The sequence below is a fragment of the Pecten maximus genome, chromosome 9, assembly GCF_902652985.1.
Source record: "Pecten maximus chromosome 9, xPecMax1.1, whole genome shotgun sequence".
Classification (NCBI taxonomy): domain Eukaryota; kingdom Metazoa; phylum Mollusca; class Bivalvia; order Pectinida; family Pectinidae; genus Pecten; species Pecten maximus.
In genome coordinates, this window is record NC_047023.1 from 12,024,640 (window position 1) to 12,050,024 (window position 25,385).

Sequence of the window (25,385 nt, forward strand, 5' to 3'; positions counted from 1 at the left end):
GATATTTAAGATAATACATTTTTTTATTCAGTTAAAAAAAACATATTTTCATCTGCCAATCAATATCGATAATATAAATTTTAGAAATTTTAAAAAAAGTTTTGATTTTAATGGATTGTTAGTTGCTTGGTGAGAAAGTGTTGACGTAATATTCCATTAGACGATTTTGATTGATCGAATAAGAGTCTTTTTTTTGTTAGTGAGCACAGATTCCACTCTTTATGTAAAATATGATAGAAACAAGAGTAAAGCAAAGGAACCTATTCCAGAGTGCGAAGAAAAAAAAAAAGTAAGTATACGAAAAAGAATCCTGATCATTGATATTTTATAAGCATACATATTAGAGAAAATGGGAAAGGGAGGAAGAGGGTTTGCCTCAAACAATAAAGTGACATGGTTTTAAAACAATTATCACAATGCAAGCGAGACACAAAGCCCACAATAGACTCGTCCAGGAATAGATATATATAAGTCAGTTTGTATCTCCTTCATCTTTTTATGTTGTCTTAGATTTGTCTGAGTACGCAGTCACCCCTATTTGTTTGTTTGTTTATTTTTTTTTTGTTTACTTCATTTCACAATCCGCTTATTATAGATTCTCATTTTTTCACCTCAAATCGGTTGGTATGACGTCATCTCACACTGGCTGAGACGATTAAAATGTCAGCGATGTTGTTTTCCACTTCCAGAGATACTGTACAATTTACAATAACAACGTTGTCAATGTATTCAGTCTGTTTTTGTAACAGAGGCAGCAAATTTCACAGACAAGTATTAATTTTGCGCGTATTATTACCTGATTTATGGATTGTTCCGTGTCAATAAAAGTGCATGAATGACGTATAACATATATTTACGAAGCCAATGACGTCATCATGAAACAAGAGGTTTCCTCTCGAGGTACATGTCATTGACTGACTTGGTATTGTTTTGTAAAGTCTCGTCCTCTACAATGCTGTTAAATCTTGTCTCCTGTGTTTCATGGCATTGCATTCTTTTTTTCGCACTTAAGAAGTCATGACGTAATGTTTTTCAGAACTGAGACATCAATTTCCCTGGTTAAGGGCAGTGGTGCAAAATTAAGTGTTAAATTTTACAACAGCATGGCATATTGCAAAGTTCGAGGAAATTGCTCATCGAGATTCCATGTAACACGTGTACCAATTGGGGAAGCCTGTCAATTTGTGTTTTTTGTATTTGTGGAATTTATAGAACGGCAACCAGACTTATTTATTGCCCAACAACACAAACAGCACGTCAAATGAATTCCAGCGACCTAATCTAGCTGAGGATAGCATTTTAAAGAGAATACAAAATAAGATTGTTTGTGCAATTGCGAGCTGGGTGTTCCTCGCGGGCAAGGTCATGACAGTGCACTGTGTTACACTTGTTCTATACAGCTTTATATTAAGGTTTATTGTTAGCACTTATCTTGATGAATTTTACTGATGGGGAACATGATGCTGCGGTAGCTCTGCGAAAATAATTTGTTGGGTAGATAAACCAGACAAATAAACATTGCCTATACCGACAGTGAGAATAGTCCAACATGAAAACCATTCTGTCACATTCGAAACTGTCTTGACGGTATTGTTTCCAAGAATTCAATATTTCCTTACAGTCAGATTAAATTTCACGACTTCGCCATTACTTTAATTGAATGCTATATATACATATATCGCCTACGGATATTCATATCCTTACTTTCAATCCCTTGTCAGTCTCCCATATGGTTTTCACACAACATTATTCCCGATCGTGGTAAATTCATTTTCTCGCTCCTCTCTAGGTTTTCCCCGATTACCATCAGGTACCAATATGGAATGACAACACGTGTTCTATCTAGCGATCACTTGTCTCATCTCCCATCGTAACGACATCAAGTGATATCGTTCCCACTGTCGTCAGACAAAGGTAAGATGGATGCAATTAAATCCATGTAGACAGACTAGGATATAAAATGGAAGTATGCCTATTGGTGACTGAAGCTCCCTGCAACAGATACAGCGGGTACGAGGGGGAGACATAGTTCTATTGATCCGGCGCACTTGGCTAGCGGTGTGCTCAGGCAGGCAGCCATTCCAGTAATGGCGATGAGCTGCAACACAACGAAAACGAAAATTTGCTTTCGATATTGGAAATATTTATTGTGCCTTTGATGATCTGTGGATGCGAACAAAAACAGACTGCCTTACTGTCATTGCAATTTCACGTTTCTATGGTGACCATCTACGGGGGTCATGCGGAAGGGTGTTGTCTACACGGTGCTTGTATTGTGCCTTGAGTGTGCTTTTCGTGGGGACAAAATATGTTTGAGAACCTAGGCACATGAACCTTGGTAATCATGGCTGTAACCTCCATAGATCTGCACCTTGAAGGAGACAATCAGGTGTATATCTCGGGCCAGAGGGTCAAAGGCTCGCTGGTTCTACACATCGGCTTGCCCGTCATCATAGCAGGTAGGTACAAGTAAGGCCTTGTATCTAACGATAGTGGGCATTGTGTCTGCTCACTTAGTATTAATTATAGACATATATATATACTGAATTTGTTATACAGGAAGATTTTCGGGAAAAAATCCTGGAATATTTGAATAATACATTGTGTATATACAGTATACATAATCCCGTGGTCGATCAATACTTTACTATTCATGTTAGAAAATGTACACAGTGGAAGCAATTGTAATTAAATACTGGTCGTGTGTCAACCAACTGATGTATCGATGTGATTAACATTGCCGCTAGAAGTGTATGGCACCTGTGAACATTATGTTTGATGATATTGTATAGTTAGAGAGTATGGTACCGCGGGCGGAGCCCCAAGGGTTACACGGCTGCACGTGGGTTGTATGGCACAGGTGTAGCGGAGGGCGTGGTTCCTGGAACGGTAGCACGTGAGCTTATGCCATGTGTGAGGTTCGGCGTAGTTGTAGATTTGTGTTAAGCAGCATTTGAATTGTGATGAAATAGGTGTGGATGGTGGTATGACCCGAGGCTCAGTATCACGCATTGTAACCGCCACACATGTTCCACGTCAGAATCACATGTAATCATCTCCCCACAAGCTCTTGTGGCACTCGGCGTCAGCGATTACATAGCAGAGATTGTGTGTTATCCCCTTTCATTGATTGTAAACGAGGATAATTAATATTACACGGGCAGCCGTGTGAAAGCGGAAGTGGTAACAGAAAACTGCATGCGCTGATGTATCTTCATCGTAACCTCGTTGAAGAACCAGGCTTTGGCCACTTTCTCACCTCCAGGAACGTAATTGATCAAGGTAGTGACCAGCGTGTCAATGTAGCGAAGCTGAATCGGTCAATAACGAGGCCGCTAAGCCTAGATGCTCGTGAAGGGATTTCCCACAATAGATTGGCATATATCAATGGCGGGGAACCCTGGCAACGTCCGTAGTGTTACAGACAGACAAATATCAAATAAACACATTCGTTTAACCATCCGGAATCCAAGTACACAAAGACAACATCAAATACGAATACACAATGCAGCTAAATACAGTTAAAGTATTCACATCGTCCAATTCACTGACAACCGGATGTATGAAGATTGACGGAATAGAAAAAAAAATTCTTGGTAATAAGATTGATACTTTGTATTTATTATATAAACAAAATTATACCATTGGTACCATGGATATTGGTAGATGATGTACATACGTACCTATTGTATAAATTTGTACATGTATGTATCGACCGTGTTTAAAGGTATTCCAATTGTTTTCTAAAACAATATGTGTTGTGACTGCAACTTTTCACGCGCCCTGAACAAAAAATCGGGGTAGATGGGGGATTACAGTGACTGTACAGGTCACCGGAGATTATACAACAAACGTCGGGGTAGATTGTGACTACAGTGACTGTACAGGTCACCGGGGATTATACAACAAAAGTCGGGGTAGATTGTGACTACAGTGACTGTACAGGTCACCGGGGATTATACAACAAAAGTCGGGGTAGATTGTGACTACAGTGACTGTACAGGTCACCGGGGATTATACAACAAAAGTCGGGGTAGATTGTGACTACAGTGACTATACAGGTCACCGGAGGTTATACAACAAAAGTCGGGGTAGATGGGGGACTAAAGTGACTGTACAGGTCACCGGAGATTATACAACAAATGTCGAGGTAGATGGGGGACTTAAGTGACTGTACAGGTCACCGGGGGTTATAAAACAAACGTCGGGGTAGATGGGGGACTACAGCGACTGTACAGGTCACCAGAGATTATACAACGCTTTAGCATTGTAGTGTATTAATTACTTGTAAAGCTGAACAGATACAAGTAGACCGCCACAGATGGCCATATTCCAAAGAACAGCGACGCCACTACGTGATAATATTAAGAAGCCAATAGATCAGAACTGGTCTAGGGTCGTTATAAGGACCATCATACAAGAAGCATTGTCGACAATGTGTTTCTCGATAACCTTATACAGGACGTACTTACTGCCATTGTGGTAGACGTGTGGCTGTATCAACAGCTCTTTAGATAAAAGCACATGATTGAGTTACAAATCACATGACAACTCCATTTGTCACCAAACATGAGATAATTAATTGTACATCGTCACTAAATCAGACAGTCCATGTGTCCCCAGTCATCAAATCTCAGACAGTCCATGTGTCCCGAGTCATCAAATCTCAGACAGTCAATGTGTCCCTAGTCATCAAATCTCAGACAATCCATGTGTCCCTACTCAACAAATATCAGACAATCCATGTGTCCCTAGTCATCAAATCTCAGACAATCCATGTGTCCCCTAGTCATCAAATATCAGACAATCCATGTGTCCCTTGTCAACAAATATCAGACAATCCATGTGTCCCTTGTCAACAAATATCAGACAGTCAATGTGTCCCTAGTCATCAAATATCAGACAATCCATGTGTCCCTTGTCATCAAATCTCAGACAATCCATGTGTCCCTTGTCAACAAATATCAGACAGTCCATGTGTCCCTAGTCATCAAATATCAGACAGTCCATGTGTCCCTAGTCATCAAATATCAGACAATCCATGTGTCCCTTGTCATCAAATCTCAGACAATCCATGTGTCCCTTGTCATCAAATCTCAGACAATCCATGTGTCCCTTGTCAACAAATATCAGACAGTCCATGCGTCCCTACTCATCAAATCTCGGACAAGTCATGTTTCCCTAGTCATCAAATCTCAGACAGTCCATTGTACCTAGTCATCAAATCTCTGACAATCCATGTGTCCCCTGTAGTCATCAAATCTCAGACAATCCATGTGTCCCTAGTCGTCAAATCTCAGACAATCCATGTGTCCCTTGTCAACAAATCTCAGACAGTCAATGTGTCCCTAGCCATCAAATCTCAGACAGTCTATGTGTCTATAGTCATGAAATCTCAAACAGTCTATTTCCCCCTAGTCATCAAATCTCAAACAGTCCATGTGTCCCTAGTGGGGCAGTTCAATGTTTAGCTTGGCCTTCTCTGAGACAGTCTAATGTCCCTCGTCACCAAGTCTGAGACAATCACTTCCCTCACCACCAAATCTGAGACATTTCATTTTCCCTCGTCTTAAGTTCTGAACACTCTAATGTTTCGCACCACAATCCTTGTGTCACTAAGTCTGAGGCAGCTTACTGTCCCTCGCCACGAACTTTGAGACGTCCTTTCATCTGTGACAGGATATTGTCCCTCATCAACAAGTCTGAGACAATTTACTGTCCCTCGCTACGAACTCCAAGACTTCCTTTTGCCTGAGGCAGGATATTGCCGCTCGTCAACAAGTTTGAGACAGTTTACTGTCGCTCTTCACCAACTCTGAGACGTCCAGTTGCCCCGAGACAGTTCATTAACCCTCTTCACCGCGTCTTATATAGTCGATTGCACTCGTCATCCTGTTTAATACTAGGACAATTACATGTACCAATGCTCGTGCTAGTTATACTCTAACCCAACCTTGGCGACTCGCATCAATCATGCCCTTTCGAGACTTTCTATACCAGTATGTCTCATCTAGTCTAAGACAGTTATTTCCCATAACTAAGTCTGATGTTATTGAGCATTGTTGGTTTTGTGAGACAGTCTTGAGTAAGAAACAATACTCCAGACATATTCCAAGGTGACAATAGATGCATTTGTAGTTTATTAGTCACATGGCGGTAGTAGGTAGATGTATGTATATATTATGTTGTACAGTAAAATAACATACGGTGATGAGGCTTGGAATCAATAACCTCACGAGACATACACTAAGTGACGTCACTTTGATCTGTACAGCACCACAGCTGCCACTGTGATTTGTTGCGGTTATAATGTAGCATTAATATACAAGGTACAGAGGTCCAGGTATCTCGGTCTGAACAATGGCAGCTTATTTATTAGAGAGGTGACACATTGATACTACAGAAACTAATGGCGAATATCGACAAGTCAAGGAAATCGTCCGAATTGACAAAACAAGGACAATTTATTAACACAATGTAGATTTGCATAGAGACGATTGAAAAAACGTACTAGCCGAATTATAATCACACTACGCTACGGAAAGGAAAGCGTCTTCGGCTTAACGGCGACATACACCATATAAATCTAGTTTAAATCCGGGCAATGTCTCGTTATCAACATGATGACCAGTGTAAAGTCAACGCAATCACCATTCATATCGTACATTTCTTAATCAGATCACAATCTGGGCCATAAGACTTTAAAACAGTCTTCATCATATCGCATCTTTCGAATCTTTGTTTTTGTTGTTGTTGTTGTTGTTGTTGTTGTTGTTTTTTTGTTTTTTTTTGTTTCTTTGCTTGTTTTTTTCCCGTCAGCAGTTGACATCTGCAACGAAAAACGTGATATCTGGAAGATATCTATAAAATATCGAATCGAGGGACGTGTAAACGCTGCATGTAGCGAAAGCATTGATACTACTATCCAGAAGTGGAAAATTGGTCATTGGGAAATTTAAATCTTCACACTCATACATTAAATCATATATCTTCATTAAGAGCAGCCCCACTTGGTTGTAAGTAAAGATCGAGGTAAGCGGTTGGTATTGAGAGTCTGAAATGTCCATCTGTAGAGTATAACACATGTCACAAATTAGATAATCACCACTCTATTATGACAGCGGTAACATGCACTGCACCTACTTTAAATTCATTATTTTTTATTATGTTTATTCAGCAGAATTACCCGAAGCGCTGATTTGTATACTGTTATACTAGCAATACCGAGAAATCTCCTGTATACAGAATTACAGAATCACAGAATCAGTATTGGTGTTTTTGGCAGCTTGGTTTAGCTCATTGATGACACTTTATTGTCATTTCTTTACGGAGTAATGGTTACATTTACATGCGTGGTAACATACCGGTTGCGCATTGATTATTTTGTTTTTCCAATAATTATTTATTTATTAACATGACTATGCCATTTTAATTGATGAACGGTTTGGACTTGGATATTAACCCAGGGTCAATGATGCGAAGATATCTTCTGATGACAACGTATAATACCGGATGTGATGTGACCAAAGTAAATCCCCGGAGGTTCTAGTATGGCGGAGATAAAATCTAAGATGTTTTTAAATTGCGTAGCATGCAATGTTCTACAGTTCTGTATATATATAGGCTTGGTGAATTGTTCACTTGAATGCTCGTAAACCATAGTTTTAGTTGCCTTTCTGTTCTTTGGTTTTCTGAAGACTTATTCTTTCACAGAAAAATAAAATAAAATAATGACATAATAATTATATGTGATCTTGTCTATTTCTGTTGCTAGGTGTGGAGGTCCGTTTCCGTGGAGCTGCGCGTGCGAAGTGGAGCGAGACCGTCCAAAGCGGCACTCATCGAACTGACATAGAACACGAGAAAGAGGAAATCTACTTCGACGATAGGTTTTGTCTCTGGGGAAAAGGTAAATTATTATTTAAATAGTTGTTTATGTATGGGGAAAAGGTAAATCATTATTTAAATAGATGTTTGTGTGTGGGGAAAAGGTAAATTATTATTCAAATAGATGTTTATGTGTGGGGAAAAGGTAAATTATTATTTGAATTGATGCTTGTGTTTGGGGAAAGGAAAAGGTAAATTATTATTTGAATTGATGCTTGTGTTTGGGGAAAGGAAAAGGTAAATTATTATTTAAATAGATGTTTGTCTATGGGGAAAAGGTAAATTATTATTTGAATAGATGTTTGTCTCTGGGGGAAAATAAAGAATCATTTACATATAGATGCATTGTCTGTTGGGAAAAGGAAAATCATTTGTTTTGTCTCATGAGAAAAGGAAAAACAGATTGGATAAAATTGTTTCGTCTCTGGGAAAACGTAAAGCATTAATTGAACAAAGGTGCTTTGTCTCATGAAAAAGTTTAAAACATTATTAAAATAATAGTGTTTCATTTAAGGGAAAATGTAATACACAATGTATCTGAAATTTGATGACGTATTTAATCCCAACACAAGACATGGACCCACTATCTAATGCATAGTAACCCTTTAACATAAACACTTGTCTACACTATTCCGTTTACATCAAGCTTACACTTTGCTATATGCGACGGTTGGGACTAGGATAGACCAAAATGTGTAGTGAGACAAAGAACTGTTTGTTCCTGGCCACACGAGGATTTCAATAGGGTAACTTATGCATATTTGAACAACAATACATTGTTAGGTGGTATATCAGAGCCTTTGTGTTGCAGACGTCTGCTTAAGCTCGATGATCTAATAAAACAATTACAGGTGCCAGCTATATAACCGGTGGCTGAACGTATACTTGTCTGACCCTTACAACCAAGTCTGTGTTCGATACAGATTATTCCAGTGCAATGACCAAGCTTGTTCTCCCTGAAGTTAATGTTCTAAAACCTCCCTACGTAAACACATCCGATAGTTCCTGTATATACACTATTCCGATTCAATGCTCAAGCGATGAACATTATTGTAGCGCGAGACGTTTTCATATTCTTCCGAAGAAAACCAGTTGCCGTTTATGTCTAGCTTGTTGACAATGCAGGCCCTACAGAACATTGGTGCTATTAATTCCTTTACGATATATACGTGTAAATCCTATCGTATTCACTAGAGACCGATTCCAGTATCGTACAGGTAAAATCACTTGGCGTAGCAATAACTAACGGTCTAACAAACCTGACTAAATGATGTTAATACTAACCTCTTCAATCACGCTATCTTTAATGACATGTTTACTTTTAACCCGACGAACTAATCTATCCTTAATGAATAACCAATCTATCTTTAATGGCTAACCAATCTGTCTTTGATGACTAACCAATCTGTCTTTAACCACTAACCAATCTATCTTTAACGACTAACCAATCTGTCTTTAATGACTAACCAATCTGTCTTTAACGACTAACCAATCTGTCTTTAATGACTAACCAATCTATCTTTAATGACTAACCAATCTATCATTAATGACTAACCAATCTGTCTTTAATGACTAACCAACCTGTCTGTAATGACTAACCAATCTGTCTTTAATGACTCACCAATCTGTCTTTAATGACTAACTAATCTATCTTTAATGACTAACCAATCTATCATTAATGACTAACCAATCTGTCTTTAATGACTAACCAACCTGTCTGTAATGACTAACCAATCTGTATTTAATGACTCACCAATCTGTCTTTAATGACTAACCAATCTATCTTTAATGACTAACCAATCTGTCTTTGACGACAAACCAATCTGTCTTTAATGACTAACCAATCTGTCTTTAATGACTAACCAATCTGTCTTTGACGACAAACCAATCTGTCTTTAATGACTCACCAATCTGTCTTTAATGACTAACCAATCTGTCTTTAATGACCAACCAATTTGTCTTTAATGACTAACCAATCTATCTTTAATGACCAACCAATTTGTCTTTAATGACTAACCAATCTATCTTTAATGATTAACCCTCTCTTTAATGACTAACCAATCTATCTTTAATGACTAACCAATTTATCTTTAATGACTAACCAATTTATCTTTAATAACTATCCAAGATGTCTTTAATGTCCAACCAATATGTCTTTAATGACTAACCAATCTGTCTTTAATGACTAACCAATTTATCTTTAATAACTATCCAAGATGTCTTTAATGTCCAACCAATATGTCTTTAATGACTAACCAATCTGTCTTTAATGACTAACCAATTTATATTTAATGACTAACCAATTTGATTTAATGACTAACAAATTAATATTTAATGACCAACCAATCTGTCTTTAATGACTGACCAATCTATCTTTAATGACTAGCCAATCTATCTTTAATGACTAACCAATCTGTCTTTAATGACTGACCAATCTATCTTTAATGACCAACCAATTTGTCTTTAATGACTAACCAATCTATCTTTAATCACTAGCCAATCTATCTTTAATGACTAACCAATCTATCTTTAATTATTAACCCTCTCTTTAATGACTAACCAATCTGTCTTTAATGACTGACCAATCTATCTTTAATGACTAACCAATCTGTCTTTAATGACTGACCAATCTATCATTAATGACTAACCAATCTGTCTTTAATGACCAACCAACTTGTCTTTAATGACTAACCAATCTATCTTTAATGTCTAACTTATCTATCTTTAATGATTAACCAATCTATCTTTAATGACTAACCAATCTATTTTTAATGACTAACCAATTTGTCTTTGGTGACTAACCAATCTGTCTTTAATGTCTAACTTATCTATCTTTAATGACTAACCAATTTTTCTTTAATGACTAACCAATTTTTCTTTAATGACTAACCAATTTTTCTTTAATGACTAACCAATTTGTCTTTAATGACTAACCAACCTGTCTTTAATGACTAACCAATCTGTCTTTAATGACTAACCAATCTATCTTTAATGACTAACCAATTTTTCTTTAATGACTAACTAATCTATCTTTAATGACTAACCAATCTATCTTTAATGACTAGCCAATTTGTCTTTAATGACTAACCAACCTGTCTTTAATGACTAACCAATCTGTCTTTAATGACTAACCAATTTATCTTTAATGACTAACCAATTTTTCTTTAATGACTAACTAATCTATCTTTAATGACTAACTAATCTATCTTTAATGACTAACCAATTTTTCTTTAATGACTAACCAATCTGTCTTTAATGACTAACCAATTTGTCTTTAATGACTAACCAATCTGTCTTTAATGTCTAACTTATCTGTCTTTAATGACTAACCAATTGTTCTTTAATGACCAACCAATCTGTCTTTAATGATTAACCAATCTATCTTTAATGACTAACCAATCTGTGTTTAACGACTAATATATCTATCTTTAACCACAAACCAACCTGTCTGTAATGACTAACCAACCTGTCTTTAATGACTAACCAATCTTTCTTTAAAGACTAACCAATTTTTCTTTAATGACTAACCAATTTGTCTTTAATGACTAACCAACCTGTCTTTAATGACTAACCAATCTGTCTTTAATGACTAACCAATCTATCTTTAATGACTAACCAATTTTTCTTTAATGACTAACTAATCTATCTTTAATGACTAACCAATTTTTCTTTAATGACTAACCAATTTTTCTTTAATGACTAACCAATCTGTCTTTAATGACTAACCAATTTGTCTTTAATGACTAACCAATCTGTCGTTAATGTCTAACTTATCTATCTTTAATGACTAACCAATTTTTCTTTAATGACTAACCAATCTGTCTTTAATGATTAACCAATCTATCTTTAATGACTAACCAATCTGTGTTTAACGACTAATATATCTATCTTTAACCACAAACCAACCTGTCTGTAATGACTAACCAACCTGTCTGTAATGACTAACCAATTTTTCTTTAATGACTAACCAACCTGTCTTTAATGACTAACCAATCTTTCTTTAATGACCAACCAATCTGTCTTTAATGACTAACCAATCTTTCTTTAACCACAAACCAACCTGTCTGTAATGAGTAACCAATCTCTCTTTAATTACTAACCAATCTGTCTTTATTGACTAACCAATCTATCTGTAATAAAAAAACAATCTGTCTTTAATTACTAACCAATCTATCTGTAATGAAAAACCATCTGTCTTTAATGACTAACCAATCTGTCCTTACTGTAACCCGACTAACCAATCTATCTCAAATGACATGCTGATTTCGACATGACTAACCAATCTATGTTTAATAACTTGTTAATTTGCACCTGACTAACAAATCTACATCTAATAACTTGTTAATTTTTACCTGACTAACCAATTTATATTTAATGACTTTTTAATGTTTTACCTGACCAACCTTCAGAAAACTCATTAGCTCATAGAAATAACAAGAAACCCAGTTTATAACTAGAAATATACCAAGTAAGATGTACTGATCAATCAAGCTGCCCTCTTTACCGCAATAATTGATGACAGTTTTGACGCAAAGCTGTGCGTGCGATCTCTTGGTGTAGATATGGTGAACAGTTTCTGTTTATTCCATAATCACAATGATTCTCATGTTACTCTGTAACTAGGACACAGTTTTTACGTTATCTATTGTCTCACATAGAAATCAATACCATGTTGTCTCCAAATCTGTTAAATGAAAATATCACACAAGGAACACGTTGCTTTCTTCGTCTCGAACACTTCCTACATTTCCGCAGATCTCATCCCCTGATATATATTATTCTCAGCATCATTACTGTCTTAATGTCTTGCACTAACTAGAACAGTTTACCAAACGTGTGTTTTCTATTTATGTATTACAAAATACTGAGTTTAAATATTACATTTCTAACAAAATATGTTTATTTATTAAGTGACAGAATGTTTTGCTATAGGTTGTAATGCATAGACCCTCAAACATGTATAAAGATGGCGGAAACACCGATTTTGACGTTTCAATTAATACATGCACGATTAAGCAGTAGCTTCCTGGGGAATCGTTCACCATATCGCCATCTGTAATTTCACGCGTCTCCTGTCCACTTAGTCAATTAATCCGTGACGTATGCTGTATAAAACTACAACCAATGATCGATCCGCAAAACAGGAAGTGGGTCGCACTGAAATACGACGGTCGCGTTCGATTCAAAATGATAAGAGTGATATCCGAAACATAATACGTCTGTGTTCTAATAGTGTTCTCTGTGACTGTTAAACGCAAGGGACTGGGTAATTCTATAACAGTCTTACGCCATACCCGTACTGGACTGAAATATGACACCAAATTACTCTAGTAATGTATATCAAACATGCACTTTACTAAAATGACATTAAATCTTTGCTATGTCATATCCGTACTAGACTGAAATATGACATCACACTATTGCTAGTATATATCAAACTTCTACTGGACTCAGATATGACATCATAGTTTTTATTGTCGGTCAGCGAGAAAAAGCACAAAGGTTCTATGTGATTTCGCCAAGTTGGATCGATTCCCTCATGCATTTCACAGATAAGGTGCAAGAAAATCATATGTTAGGTTTGTGGGATAGGGAAAGTCTAACCCTTGGGTGTAGAATTTGGGGTCAGAACCTGGGCAAGCCTTGGCTCTGACCCTAAATTCTGCACCCTCAGGTAGTATTTCCCTATCCCACATGCCTACTGTGTACATATGATAAACTCTTTTAATATCACCCTCTCCCTGACTGAAATAGGATGTCAAACTATTTTTTGAATATGAAATACTTAACCTGACTGAAATTTAACAGGAAGCTATTTCTAGAATTTATCACACCTCTATTGGATTGAAATATGACATCACACTATTGCAAGTATATATCACACATGTACTGTACTGAAATATGACATTGTACAATTACTAGTATATACCAAACCTCTACTGGATTGAAATTTGACACCATACTATTATAGTATATATCACAATTCTACTGGACTAAATATGACATCACACTATTGCTAGTATATATAACACCTGCATTGCACTGACATATGGCACCCTGTTATCACTATTATTATACATCATGTTTGGAACAGTGCCTGTGATTAGCCGAAACGCATCACGTGGAAGTGGGACAAAACATCATATCACCCCGAGGCGCGTGAGCAGGGAGATAAATATCATATCTCCCTGGACCGCGTGCCCCAATGGCGACCCCCCACATTCTGTTGCGAGAAGTTGTCTCCCATCCAGTTATTTACAAATGGCAGACGAACAGAAACGCAAACATTTGCGTGCAGTCGAAGAAGCAGAAATAGATAAACTTCTGCAAAACAAGATTGCTCAGAACAGGAAAATGTCAACAAATGTACACGCCAATTGTTTCCAAGAGTTTCTAAAAGAAACTGTCAATAACACCATCACTTCGAGTCGTATCAATTGATCGACCGGGATCACGACTAAAATGGTAATTCATATCCTTAGTTTATTTTTGAGTATCATCATTAATTATTCTTTTTCGGTATAATAAACAATTTATGGCCCTGTATGCAGGGTTATATGAAGGTTTGTTTACCCTCAGCTCTCATATTTCCCACTGGCAAGCGGCTAAACAAACCTTCATATTACCCTGCATCTAGTGCCATAAATGCATAATATGTCACGCTTATATTTGACTGAACTATTTACTTGACTAATACGTGTTTCATACCCGTATTGGACTGAGATTTGATTATAATTATACCATAGCATTTCTTGACTGACTTGACAGGTAAATCAAATTCCATGTCATACCCTTGCATCTTTGATATGTGAAGGCGCTCGTTTAATGATTTCAAATAAAACTCATGACGATTGTTTTAACGTATCGGTAAATAAAACAAGTTTTTGATATAATTGATGTGAATGAAAAAAAATAAAATAAATAAAAGGATTTCAAATCAAATACAGCAGTAGTCTTTGTTTAAATGTAAGCACAACAACTTGAAAAGTTTGAATAAAACACACACAACACCCGCAGCAAATAATGAGCGATTTCGATCATACACAATTTACTATTCGGACTTCTTCATCTAATGTGTTAATGTGTGCAGATAAACAAAATCCAATCGCTACCGTGTTTCAAATGGCGACGCATGCGCAGATAAAATCTACAATCCGCAGTCAAACCAAAGTAAAATGGTGGCTGAACCATAGTCAACTAGACATGCGCATCGTAACTTCTTGATTCTTTACACATGCGCATTACATATAACAAATGTAAGTTCGCTCCTACTATAGCTTGACAATAGTCACTGTAGTTTCTGGACGAGCTCGCAAGATATTTGACATATGGTGTACTTAAATACGTCATTTCCGAGGAAATGACATAGTCCTTACGTCAGACTGACATGCTAGAAATTTTAAACGCCATATTGCATGTTAATTCAGTTTATGTTCTCGTTTGTTTCAGTAAACGCTCAAAGTCGATGGGAAGGCAGGGAGGTGCTTCAGAGGGGACGCCATATGTTTCCGTTCCAATACAAGGTACCAGAGGGCGTACCATGTTCCTTCGAAGGCCCGGATGCTCACGTGCGTTACAATGTCCAAGGAATCATCATCCGATACAACGGGGAATGTATATCGACGCAACGCATCATTAACGTTCTGCGGGACTATGATCCGAAAAAGGAACCATGTGATTTGTCTGCAAACTCGGTAAGCTTTAATGATTTCTTTGACATTTAACTATGCTTGCTCTTGATCTGTGATCAAATTGGGATAAAAAATATAATTCATGTATGGAACTGTATTTTGAAATGATATTAGTTTTTCCTTGTTCTTTTTGGTCTATTTGATTCATTGTCACGGTTGCATTGATCTTTCTCCTGTCTGTCCATTCACACAATTACTGACCTTTCACCTGTCTGTCCATTCACCCAGTCACTGATTCTTTCTCCTCTCTGTCCATGGCCTCTGACCACAATTAATTTCCCTCTATGCTATACTAAATAAAAATAAAAATAAAAATATTTCAAAACATCGCAAAAAATCTAGTTTTCATATCATGTTGTAGAACTGTTCAATCTGAATCTGCAGTGAGCTGGAATGTACCTCATGACCGGCATTTAAGAAAGATATTTTTATTTAAATGTCACCACCCTCTAAAATATGGGAAAATCCGGAAAATTACAAAATATCACTACTCAAACCTTATAACTCCCTGTGTCCTTCCTCACAAACAAACATGCAAATGGTGTCAAAACAAAATTCTCCCACTATAATATATATTGCACTACAAATATATGTTACAATTATGAACATATCTGCAATAGCTAAGTCAGGAAAAAATATTTAGTAACATACCTGAAATTTACTTATGTACAACATTCGTGTACAACGACCCGGAAGTGTAACTGTGGTCTGAGACCTGTATTCATTCAGTTATCTATCTTTCTCCTGTCTGTTCATTCACCCAATCACTGATATTTTTCCTGTCTGTCCATTCACCCAGTCACTGATATTTTTCCCTGTCTGTCGATTCACCCAATCACTTATCTTTCTACTGTGTGTCAATTTACCCAGTCACTGATCTTTCTCTTGTCTTTCATTTACCACAGACACAACACCCGTTAGAGGACCACTCAGAGCGATCAGTCCATACGTTCTGCTGCCGACCCGGACGAGTGTCCTGTTCAATCTCGCTACCTAAACGTGCCTACGTCCCCGGGGAGATCCTCAGGGCCGAGATCACTGTACACAATCTTTCCATCCGCAAGTCGGGCGCAGTCAGCCTCCAACTTAAACAGGTAAGTGTCATGCACACGTGTTTCTTTCAGTCTTCAACTCAGCACAGTTACAGGTCCTTTTATCAAACTTGAATATATGATTATTACTTTCTTGGATACTAAGAGGTTTCCTTTTTGTACTGAGGCTATTCCTGCTACCCCTATCCCTCCCCATTTTTTTCGGCCATTCACAAACACAACTCAAGTGCGACTATCGCTTTACCTTCCCAACCTAGAGACTAGGACTGTTAACAGTCATCACTGCATCAGAAGAGAGAAATGTGCAACGTAATCAGACTGGGATTTGGAGTATTGAGACTGCAGTGACCTTGTACGGTCCAGTTACGTTTCCTTAATATTAATCTAGTGATATTTGTTCATAGAAAGAAACAATCGCAATTTCCAAAACAAATGTATCCTGTTATATTGCTATAATTTTACCACTTCTCTGTTGTAGCCTACCCGTTTCCCTCTTTCTCATTCTCTCTCTGTATCTAATTATCTACGCTTACCCTTGTCAATCGATATATGGACATGCCTCCAATCACGGTACATATCCCTATTTCCCCTTTCACTTTAACACTTTATTCCCCGTCCTTCTTTCCTTTCTTCATCAAATATTCCCCATCTGACTTAGACCCCACACGGTTCCCGTTCTTCATCAACTATACCATCTCAAAGCGCCTCCACATGGTCCCCGTCTTCATCAGTTATTCACCGTCTTACGTTACCCCAACAAGGCCTCCTTCATCTGTTTTTACCTCTTCATGATCCTCTTCTTCATGAACTATTTACCATCTGACTTCTCACCCGCATGACCCCTTCTTCATCAGCTATTCACCATATGTCTTCGCCACCACAACGGCCCCTTCTTCTTCACCAAATATTCACCATCTAATTCGCCCCACATCCTCCTCCTGATGTTACTGCCAATATCTCATTGCCGTTCACTATTTCATCTTAACCTCTTTTCCTATCATTTTCTCCTACTGAAACCACCATCCAATCTATGTATGTTCTCTGACTCCTATTGCATCCCGCAGTTCCTCTAAACCATTTTAGGCCGTCTTCTTTCTGTCACTTACTTAATTGTTTCTCTTCAGACTCCATTCCTACCCATTCCCTAACTCGCCCACTTGCCTCCGTATCTGTCTGGCCCTTTCTGTTGTTTATGACTATCGTCTCATTACATCAGCCCTTTACCCTTTCTGACTCGTTGTCCAAACATATTCTCCCTTTAAATCCTTGCCATCCCCAGTTCCCTAACACTTATCGCTCGCCTTCTCTCCGTCGCTGACTAAACGTTTCCCTTTCGATTTTATTCCAAACATTTCCTTGTCCGCCCACACTTGCTTGTCTTTCCCTCGATAGAGACGGCGTTTGGAAGCATTCATATGCCATAGTGTGTTATTACGTGGGAGGAAAATCGATAGTGTCACCTACTCCCGACTGCTCAATGGCGAGATTCTGTAGATTCATCTTTACACGTGATCGTTAATATGGCTTTATCAATCGCCTAGTGAAGAAGTATAGTGTAAATTGTATCGATACAGGTACGCGTATTCCCAAGAAACAAGGCGTGCATTAATCGTGCTACATATCTCATCAAGGGATATTAGTCACGATCTGTTAATTCAATGATGTCTTTGGGACCTGTTGAAGAGCAGTATTCCCTTGTAGCTTGGTAGATTATTCATTCTTGTTGTCCTTTATCGTTCATCATCTGTAAATGTTGTTTGAACCACACATGTTGTTCTTTCGTAGGTAATGAGTATTGAAAGTATTGAATGATCTCCCCGACCACGTACGGAATATCTGGATACTTCCAAGTGAATTGATAGGTGATCTCTGGGAACTCCAAATTGAATCTGATACGATGAATATTTTATTGTCAAACATTGGTTCAACAGTTCCACTCGAAATCAATTCCTGAAAGTATTGTACTCTGTCTCTGACAATGACACTTGGTCCTAGCATTATGTTGTGTTGAGAAATGATGTTAATTCATATGTTAACAGTATTGCTGTTTGTGGTTTCGGGTATGATAGTTTCGAAAGTATATGTTTGTTTTAGGCTAACGTCTTCGCAACAGCAAATACCATAAAAGGATCTGCAGTGAGTCGGTGTCGTATGGCGACGGGTGTCCAGGGGGACACCAACAGAAAGAGTTATATGAGAACGGGTGTCTAGGGAATACCATTAGAATATGTTATATGACGATGGGTGTCTAGGGGAAAGCAAACGAAAAAAGTTGATCGAGAATGGGTGTCTAGGAGATACCAACAGCCGGAATTGTATGAGGACGGATGTCCAAGGGATACCAACAGCCGAAGACATATGAGGACAGAAATCAGTGAGACATTAACAGCCGGCATTGTATGAAGATATGTGTCTAGGGGGTACCAACAATAAGAGTCGTCTGAGGACGGGGGTCTAGGGGATACCTATAGCTCGAGTCATATGAACACGTTTGTCTACGGGATACCAACAGCCGAAGTCGCATGAGGACGGGTGTCTAAGGAGGTTCCAATAGGCGGAGTTTATGAAGATGGGTGTCAAGGGAGGATACAACAGCCGGAGTCATATGATGACGGGTGTCTAGGGAATACCAACAGCAAGTGTCATACTTATGAGGACGGATGTCTTGGGAGTACACGCAGAAAGGGTCATATGAAAACGGGTGTCTAGAGATACCAACCGTCGAAGTCATATGAGGACGGGTGCCAAGGGGATACAAATAGAAAGGGTCATATGTTAACGGATGTCTAGGGAGGTACCATAAGAAATAATACCAAATAATAAGATGGGGGAAGGTGGTCTATTGTATCTCTTCAGTGTCATCATTAGTATTAGTCGCCTACTACGACAGTCTGATGTGGGATCTAGATTATACAAAAGGAAACAGGGAGGGGCATTAGTCGCCTCAAAACATTTCTTTTTGACGGAGAAAAAACTGACGTATCCCTTCCCTAATCCTGTAAGGGTTTCAAGGGTATGTCATTGATTAAAGAAGCGTTTTACCGCTTTTCGCCATTTTTGGACTTTGCGTTTAACGTAATTGCCGAAAAGACCTGTCTATTTGATTACAAAATCGTATTTCTGAATCCTCGGTGAACTCCCGATTCGCTGGTCATCTGTCTGATGAATGTGACAGAGTGTAGTCACGTTTAAAAATCTAATAATGGTTACAGAGTTCAACAATGTAAATCACTAGAAAGTCAAAAAGCACGGAACTGCCCACTTAAAAATGATCAGCGCGTTTACAGATGGTTAATGATCCAGGGCCTACGTGCTTATACTGTAAAACATCTAATCTAGGAAATTCAAATGATGCTTGGAGTCAAAATATGCAGAAGTCCAGTAAGGAAGGATGGGAAAACAAAAATGGGCCTACACTTATGTTCAATATAAAATATGTGGGTCATTAACTCATTTATTTAGTTTTAACTTTCGGATATAAGATACATGAAATGAAAATGGTAGATAATGTTCATTGTACGACAGCCTTTATTCAAATAACTATATAGATCTGTGCTTTGTTTTCAAAGTAACTTACATAAATTCCGCATTGCAGATAATTTCCTACGGAGGGGTACATACACGGACCATGCTCCTGAAGGACCTTAAGGTATGTGACAGCCTGAGGCCAGGGCAGCACCGTCACTGGAGGGAGTACCCATTACGTGTACCCTCGCTTTGTCCCTCCCGGCTACACATGTGTAAGGTGCTTGACCTGCGGTACTGCGTGGCGGTAAGTCCAGCCGAGGTAGTAACACTTTTACTCCATCCATCATGGTATTTAGATATAGCCATTGCGCATGCTTAAACACATTAGAACCTTTCGCTCATTTGTTATCTTTGTCCTTTAAACAGTGGGAAATTGCATATAATACTTGTTAAAACAATTAAGATGGCGAAAATTGAGTGATGTTTTCCCCCGGATCATCGTATGGTTACGTTGCAACTGATTACAGTTAGCGATGTTTGGCGTTCGCTTGTAATTAATTACACAAACATGTCCTGATTGGATTTCACAGTTTCAGACTTTGAGCTCATCGGCATAGTTAACACCTAAACCTCATCTCATCTCAAGATAGGAGCGTGGTTTCACATCGCCACACAACCTTTCAACACGGACGCTTTTCTCTGCTCAGCAGTGAGCTCTTTTGATATTCGTGACAAAGCAGAAAATTAACATACTAACATTCACCATGCAATACAATGCACCTTGCTGTAAGCTGGTAACACGGCATTTAACGTGACGAGATTTCTAGATATAACAATCAACGATATAGTAACGACAGGAGTATCTCCATAATTTCTTTTCTGGCTTTGTTTACTGATTATCATCTAACATTACACAGTATACAGAGAAAGTTGATGCGCTGATGTTCTCGACTCCCTGTATTTCGCTCATGATGGGCATTGAGTGTTAATAATAGATGTATTGATTTTCGTTCGCTGAAATGCGAAACTCGTGTTTGTATTAAGATGATAATGCATCATTAGACCATATTTGCGTATCTTTATTTTCTTATCAGGCAGTGTGTAATGTTTTTATTTTCAGATTCAGACTAATTATAATTGTTGTAATCCAGGACAGGTTGTATTATTTTACTGGATCTGTGTATGCCATTAAGTGTCAACAGAAAATGAAATTTGCGACTGACATTTTTTACTTACTTTAGAGTTACTTATATATGACGGAAAAAAACAAGAACTCATTTTGTGCACTTTGAAAAAGCGGTTGGTATAGCATTTATGTATTGAAAATAAGATTTTATCAACGAATAATTGCATAAGGCAAGGATCTACTATACTAATTCAAATGTCGTACAGATTGACGCATAAAACATTAAGATATTGTTTTTAAAATGAATACAATATATACATATGTATATTATTATCAGCAAAGAGAAAATTAATATTCATAAGTCGGTATCTGAAACATATTTGTATGTTATATAAATAGCTTTAGGAATATATGGCTGTAAACTATATTTCAATCAAAGCCTGACATAACCTATTTGACCTTTTATTGTATCATAAACACCTACGATTGTACGTTGCAGATAATTTGGTAAGGCGACTCTTTTTGGTCTTAAGATAAATGTTTATTTTTATGTCTACTGGAAGAACGATCCATATCGTTTCGACAACCTGCAGGTCAAAGACTATTAAGGTGTCTAGCGGTTTGCTAATGCATTCCTAAGTGTCGATTTGGGAGACTGTTAATGAAGTTTGGTGAGGTGTTGTTTTGTACCATTTTGAAATATTGTGTTATTGACGATCTCATGATCGTGATTGCAATCCCTAAGATACGGTTCAGGTGACAAGTGAAATACTCATTTCAGCTGGTTAGTTTTCAATATCTAGTTTGGTAAGTCCATTTAATTATGAAAATAATGGTATTTTGCACTTTACGCTTCATCTTTGATTTTCTGACCTGTTTATACGTCGCGGAACCTAAACTATGGTGTTGTTTTTCTGGTTGTGATAGCGACTGTTAATATTTTATTTTAAAGTGATGCGTTCATATGTGTAGTTAAAATGTTAAAATCCAAATCTAACCAAACTTGGTATATTGCCTGATCGCATACTGGTCATCGCAAATCATCCTCCATATACGGAATATCATCAAGAATTTATGGTCCAGTGGCTGGAAATTTTGGATGCAGGGAATCTGGACTTTAAAGTTTTGTGTTAAGCTTAGTTTCTCAGTATCAATACTTTTCCAACCAGACCTGGAGTACAGTTGCATTGTACTATGGACATCTCAATAAACCCTACAACTTACGTAATTTTATTATTATGTTTGCGTGTTTGTAATATACTTTGTTTGTTCTCTTTTTTGTTTTGTTTTTGTTTAAAAATACCAAAAGTTGGAAGAATTTCGGAGTTTCTTAAAACGTACTTAAAAGAGCTAGACAGGCTAGACATGTAATTATGTTTAATTCTTGATAGTTATAATGTTTTCAAATGAACAGTTATTATTTCTATGCATAATTGAAAAAATCATATCGAAAAAGAATAAATCTTTAACAATTACCATCCTGGAACAGTGGTCTCCTTGTACTTTTCCATAGGTGTAAATGCTTCTTTTTTTCCTGTGAATTACTGATTTTAAATAAGACTTCAGATATTGTTTGTTCATATTTGATATACACAATATGTAACAAAAAATTAAAATTAAAAAAAAAATCAACATCTTGATTTGAATGTTTTAAGGATATATTGCATATTGTTTTATGTAGATTTGATATTTCCCTTTGTTGTGATGTTATCTGTATTGAAATCCTACAACTGTACATCATATTGTCTTACTTGACACTTTGTCTAGACGGCTTCCTTTATAAACTGTGCATATCACACTACAAAGGGAAAAAACAACACGATTTTACTGTTTGGACTTGAGTTTTTTTTTATCAATACATGGTGTCTGGCCCGTCTACCCCAGTCGTCATATTTCCCAGATATATCCAAAAAGATATCAAACTCTGTTTTATATAGTTTTATATATGTTTGGATAGTAGCACAACTGTACCATTGTTACTAAATTGTACAAATGTCCGATAGCAATCACTTTCTACTATACTCTAAAATGTGTAAAACATGGTGTCATATCAATATACCCTATAATGTTACTTTTGACGTCATATTTTATTTCCATGTATATCATACAACAACTTTTTTAAATCTTATTTCAATATAATTTGTCTAAGCAAATGGATTGAACAACATTGAGCAACAATATAATGTTATTTTTTCATATTTCAATATGCACTGACCATATCAATATGTTTATACACTAAATCTTACTTTTTTGCCCTTGTAGGTAGAGGCCAGTTTTGCCGACACGGTGCTATACGCGGCTGTGCCAGTTACCATAGCAACGGTACCAGATAATGACTTTGAGTGTACGAAATGGTCGTATAAATGTGAGTTGTCAACTGAAGGTAACGAGGGAGCAGATTTTCTACATATTGGTTTTATAGGCTTAGGTCTGCACTCGAAGTCATTGACACGTTCCTCGCTCAAGGTCAGAGGTTATATCCGGAATGACGGTGTGCTGGCACCATTATTATAGTCCAATCGATCGATCGCGTGTTTCAGTAGTGCGGCGAGAGTAGTAGTTAGGCGAGAAATACACTTAACGTAAAGTACATATATATGAAATCTATTTCGGATTCTAAACACGGCTTTTTCTTATTCAATTGATATATGATTTTATTACGACAACTACCTAATGTGGCTTTGTAGTAGAAATGTTTTCAGCTGTTTTGGCCAACTTCATTTAAGTTATTCAAAAAGTTCAATTTCAAAAGTTTTATGAGGCTAGAATGAAATAGTTACTTAAACAATGTTATACGTGAGCTACTTTCATCAGTGTTTGTTGGATCGAATTCTCACGCACATATTGCGTGACATTTCAGAGAAAGATAGCAGTGTAAGATTTTTGCGCTGATCAATCATGATAATTCGGTATCGAGCGTACGAATTGAATTACAGTGAATAATAATCATCGTCGTTTTTCTCTAACGGCAGACACACGTTACAGCGCATGCTAAACAAAAAATCGTTAAGGTAAATGTGAGGCAAATTTGAATATCACATATTTTTTCAAGTTTGTATATAATACATTCATTTCGAGAGGGGTGATTTATATATGTTTAAAAAGTCTGAATCCCAGTTTCACTTTAATGAAGTTAAAGTGAGTTTTATGTTTTTTTTTATGTTTTTTTTTTTGTTTTTTGTTTTTTGTTTTTTTTTGTTTGTTTGTTTTTTGTTTGTTTTTTTGTTTTTTTTTTGTTTTTAGCCCATTAAGAAAATATTTGAAAACTTTAATGCAGATAGTTAAAGCCATTGACTATCCTGTGTATACTATATATAGTGATATTTTCGTTGGTACGATATTCCTGGTTTCTAACTATAATAACATATATATTCGTGGTATAAACAAGAAGTATTCAAATAATTGTCGAATTAATTTTCGCAATTTATTTCTTAACTTTAAATATTTCGAATATTTATACATATATTTCATGTAACATACGAAAGGGAGGTGGAATTAACTTACATTGCAAACCAAAATTAGTACATAACCTATAGACGGCTATATTCATTATACATTTTAAATTTCCTCAGATGGTGCGCCACCCCTTATGACTGATGACGCGGTTACTGATTGTTACATATATGGATGTACACGGGCGGAGTCCGAAGAGGAGGAATTCAAACCGAAGTATAAATATTTTGAAGATTTACGGGATATACGAAGAGAGAAAGACGTTCTTTTGAAATTGCGCCAAAGTCCAGGCATAAAACGGAGGAAAGACAAAGATAAGACTAAGGGAGAAACAAGCAGACCATGTGTCAAATTAAAAGGTGACGAAGTGACTTCAGCCTCGCAAGCTTAACATGTCATTATGTTAAATAAGCCTGTACGTCATTATTCGATGTGTAATATTTCCACATATATGACGTAGTGACGTCATCTGGGTGGGAGACGTCATGCTCGCTTTTATGAAGCTTCAACCGCAAAAAAAGGAAAATATTGTACACGGGATGAAGTGGCGGCATCAGAGTATGCCTTCATAATCGTCATCTATGTGATGGATTGACGTAAACGGCAATTGTGTAATACGTCATTTATGCGATGGAATGACGTAAACATCATTTGCGTAATGCGTCATCTATGTGAAGAAGTAACGTAAAGAAAACAGAAGAGATACCT

General features: G+C 37.1%; 1 protein-coding gene across 1 annotated transcript; it reads left to right on the forward strand.

Moving 5' to 3' along the window:
• Positions 1-1,884: 1,884 nt before the first annotated feature.
• Positions 1,885-25,197, forward strand: LOC117334168 (arrestin domain-containing protein 17-like). Its single transcript, XM_033893640.1, has 7 exons — positions 1,885-2,459; positions 7,775-7,909; positions 15,337-15,581; positions 16,484-16,672; positions 20,226-20,402; positions 23,487-23,589; positions 24,797-25,197. The coding sequence occupies exons 1-7, from the start codon at positions 2,345-2,347 to the stop codon at positions 25,066-25,068; spliced, it is 1,236 nt and encodes a 411-aa protein (XP_033749531.1). The 5' UTR covers positions 1,885-2,344; the 3' UTR covers positions 25,069-25,197.
• Positions 25,198-25,385: the final 188 nt, after the last annotated feature.

Bases quoted from the DNA above. Each gene is read 5' to 3' on its own strand.
- LOC117334168 (XM_033893640.1), top strand. From the start codon at position 2,345: ATGGCTGTAACCTCCATAGATCTGCACCTTGAAGGAGACAATCAGGTG. The intron at 7,910-15,336 runs GTAAATTATTAT...CGTTTGTTTCAG, and splicing joins GTTTTGTCTCTGGGGAAAAG to TAAACGCTCAAAGTCGATGG. The intron at 15,582-16,483 runs GTAAGCTTTAAT...CATTTACCACAG, and splicing joins GTGATTTGTCTGCAAACTCG to ACACAACACCCGTTAGAGGA.